General features: G+C 43.3%; 1 protein-coding gene and 1 long non-coding RNA gene across 3 annotated transcripts in view; both read left to right on the top strand.

The window, feature by feature from the left end:
* The window catches only part of MRPL45 (mitochondrial ribosomal protein L45), a 41678-nt gene that overhangs the window by 25642 nt on the left and 13499 nt on the right, over nt 1–2537 (top strand). The window contains exon 1 of one of the 2 annotated variants that reach the window (XM_023525535.1): nt 693–886. The exons of the other annotated variant lie outside the window; for it this stretch is intronic. Within the exon in view, the coding sequence (XP_023381303.1) occupies nt 708–886 (179 nt within the window). The 5' untranslated portion in view covers nt 693–707. Of the gene's footprint in view, nt 1–692; nt 887–2537 lie in introns of those variants that run through there. 2 annotated transcript variants of the gene reach the window in all.
* On the top strand, nt 948–2051 carry LOC111733457. Its single transcript, XR_002778000.1, has 2 exons — nt 948–1035; nt 1939–2051. It is a non-coding gene; the product is annotated as an uncharacterized LOC111733457 (long non-coding RNA).

Genomic DNA, 2537 nt, shown 5'->3' with positions numbered 1-2537 from the left:
GACCCCTGAACATGCCTGATCTCCAAAGCTAAGCAGGGTTGAGCCTCGTTAGTATTTGGCCCGCCTAGAAATACCAGATGCTGCAGGCGTTTAAAAAAAAAAAAGTTAGACTGGTTGGATTTGAATCCTAGTTCTGCCAATTATTAGCCGTGTGACCTTAAATAAAATTTGTACTTGATTTCTCTGCAACCTGACCTCATATGTAAACGGAGCCCATTACTCATGTTTGTGGTGAGGAGTAATTAATATATGTAAACGCATAGAAAATTGCCTGGCACCCAGTAAACATTTCTAAGTGTAAACTATTATTTGTTACTATTAATCCTGTGCCTCTTTCCCCCAAAATGACAAATGAGAAATGTTTTTGTCAGTCTACACGTCTTTTGCTTCAGTAACACAGTAGTCATTATCTGTTGAATCAATATAGCAGTCATTCAATCCCTTAATTTGACATTAAGAAATAATTTTCTTCACACAGCACAGACTGGGAAAACTAGGGCTCAAGTTTATGGTTACATACCATATTAAGGTCTGATACAGACCCAGACACTCTTTGTTACTGCCCTTTCTGGGAACAAAATAGGCATTGAAGAAAAACACTTGTCTCAGAAAAGCCACACCTTTTCATTATCCTCCTTATTGAAACAAGGTGCCACAATGTCCCAACCTTATAGGAATGCAAAACCTCCTGGGCGCCAGAAAGCCTCATGCGCAAGCGCAGCTCGCGCTCCAATGCGCTCGGTTTGGCGCGTGACAGCCGTGCGTTCCACCCTACCCCCACAGCCTTCCTAGCGCGCACGCGCAGTCCGTACTCCACGCGCACGTGCGCGTTCGCGCCTCTCACACTTCGACGGAGGGCGCGCACCCTGAAAAATTCCACACCCGGGTAAGCTCCGCCCTTTGCGCCTTCTCTCCTGCCCCAGGCTCTTCACTCGTAGTCCCCATCCCAGCAGCCTTTGCGTGAACAAAATGGCAGCTCCCATGCTGCGGGGGTTGTCTTGCTTATCCAGGGCTTTAGGATCGTGGTCTCGGCAGGTGGGTACGGACGGGGCGGGTAGGACCCTAGGGGCTGGAGGAGGAGGACAGTATAGAGGGAAATACTTCCTTCGCAGTCGTCCTTAGTGAGCTTCAACGATACGAATCATATCAAGATTAGGGAAGAGTGTTATAGACGGGACCTAGCTACTGAGTTGTGGCCGAGTAGAGTTCCTAACCTAGGCTCCTGGGTTAGGGCTATTGGGGGCGAGCAAATTCTCAGGGATTAAGTTTCTCCCTTTTGGTCTGGGTCTCTCTGGCGGGAAAGAGTTAAAGGGGGAAAGAACGATTTGAAAGGTGGGATCTCTTCCCCTTGATTCTTATAAATGTTCTAAATGGAACAGTGGCTGGAAAGGAGAGAGTCCTGTATTGTCACCATACCTGCCTGAGCAAACCTCATGGTCAGAGATTAAAGAGACCTGGCCTTTAAAGAGTTTATTGATCAGTTGGGAGCTAGACCGACAGAATGATGTTTACAGTGAGGCTCCCAAGAGAATGAGCAGAATGTAATCTCAGTAAATATAGAGGAGATACCAAGAAAAGGACTTTTTTTATACTTTAATAATAGCATTTCACCCATTTCAATATTGGGCTGGTGTTTAAGTTCCCCATCAGACTGAAGGTTCTTTCAAAGCAGAAGCCTTGCGTTAATCAACGCTGTATCCCTAGGAGTTGGCATAGTCCTGTACTATGGAGCATACTAAAGGAAAGACTTCAGTAAATGTCGAGTGCCATTAGTAAAGTTGCTTACTAGCTTCTAGTAAAAAACACGCATAAGCGATAAGGAAGTAATGCATTTTTTTCTCTTGATACGTGGCTTTTTGATTGTTCCTAAGTCATTCTTTGGATGTACCTTTTCTATCTTTGTCTAGAATTTGTTTAAGGTAGTAGATTTATTTCCAGGTTACCTATATCCTAACTTTTCCTGCTTCCAGTCAGTCCTGGTGATTCAGTCCATAGCTGTAGTTCCAGTGAGAACTAAAAAACGTTTCACACCTCCTCTTTATGAACCCAAATACAAATCAGAAAAGGAATTTATAGAACAATCCCGAAAAGCAGGAGTGGTCATTCCTCCGGAACGTTTGGAGCGTCCCATCCATCTGGCTTGTACAGGTGAGGCATGGTATTTCTGAGACCCAGTCTCCTGTCAGAGCTAATCTGAAATGTGGAATAATTTGGACTATGATTGACTATATTTTATTAACCACAAAATCAGTCGAGCCTCAATAGTGATTTACTTTGCATACACTGTATTTCCTGAGGTCATCTTTGATCTTTGTATTTCTACAAGGCAAGGGTGAAATTTCCCCATTTTGTGTAAGAAGAAACTGAAGCTCTGAGAGAAGACTTAAATTATCTTATTCTATTTTTTCTAATGCAACATAGTTCCCTCTACACAGAAGTCTAGTTCATTAGTCTACTTTAAATCTAGGATCTCTCCTAATTTTATGTGACCTCAAGATGACTTTTTCTCAGTCTTTCAATGCTCTCTTACTTTTCTC

This window comes from Pteropus vampyrus, unplaced genomic scaffold (assembly GCF_000151845.1).
Source record: "Pteropus vampyrus isolate Shadow unplaced genomic scaffold, Pvam_2.0 Scaffold570, whole genome shotgun sequence".
Classification (NCBI taxonomy): Eukaryota; Metazoa; Chordata; class Mammalia; order Chiroptera; family Pteropodidae; genus Pteropus; species Pteropus vampyrus.
This window is presented reverse-complemented; position numbering and strand designations above follow the sequence as displayed.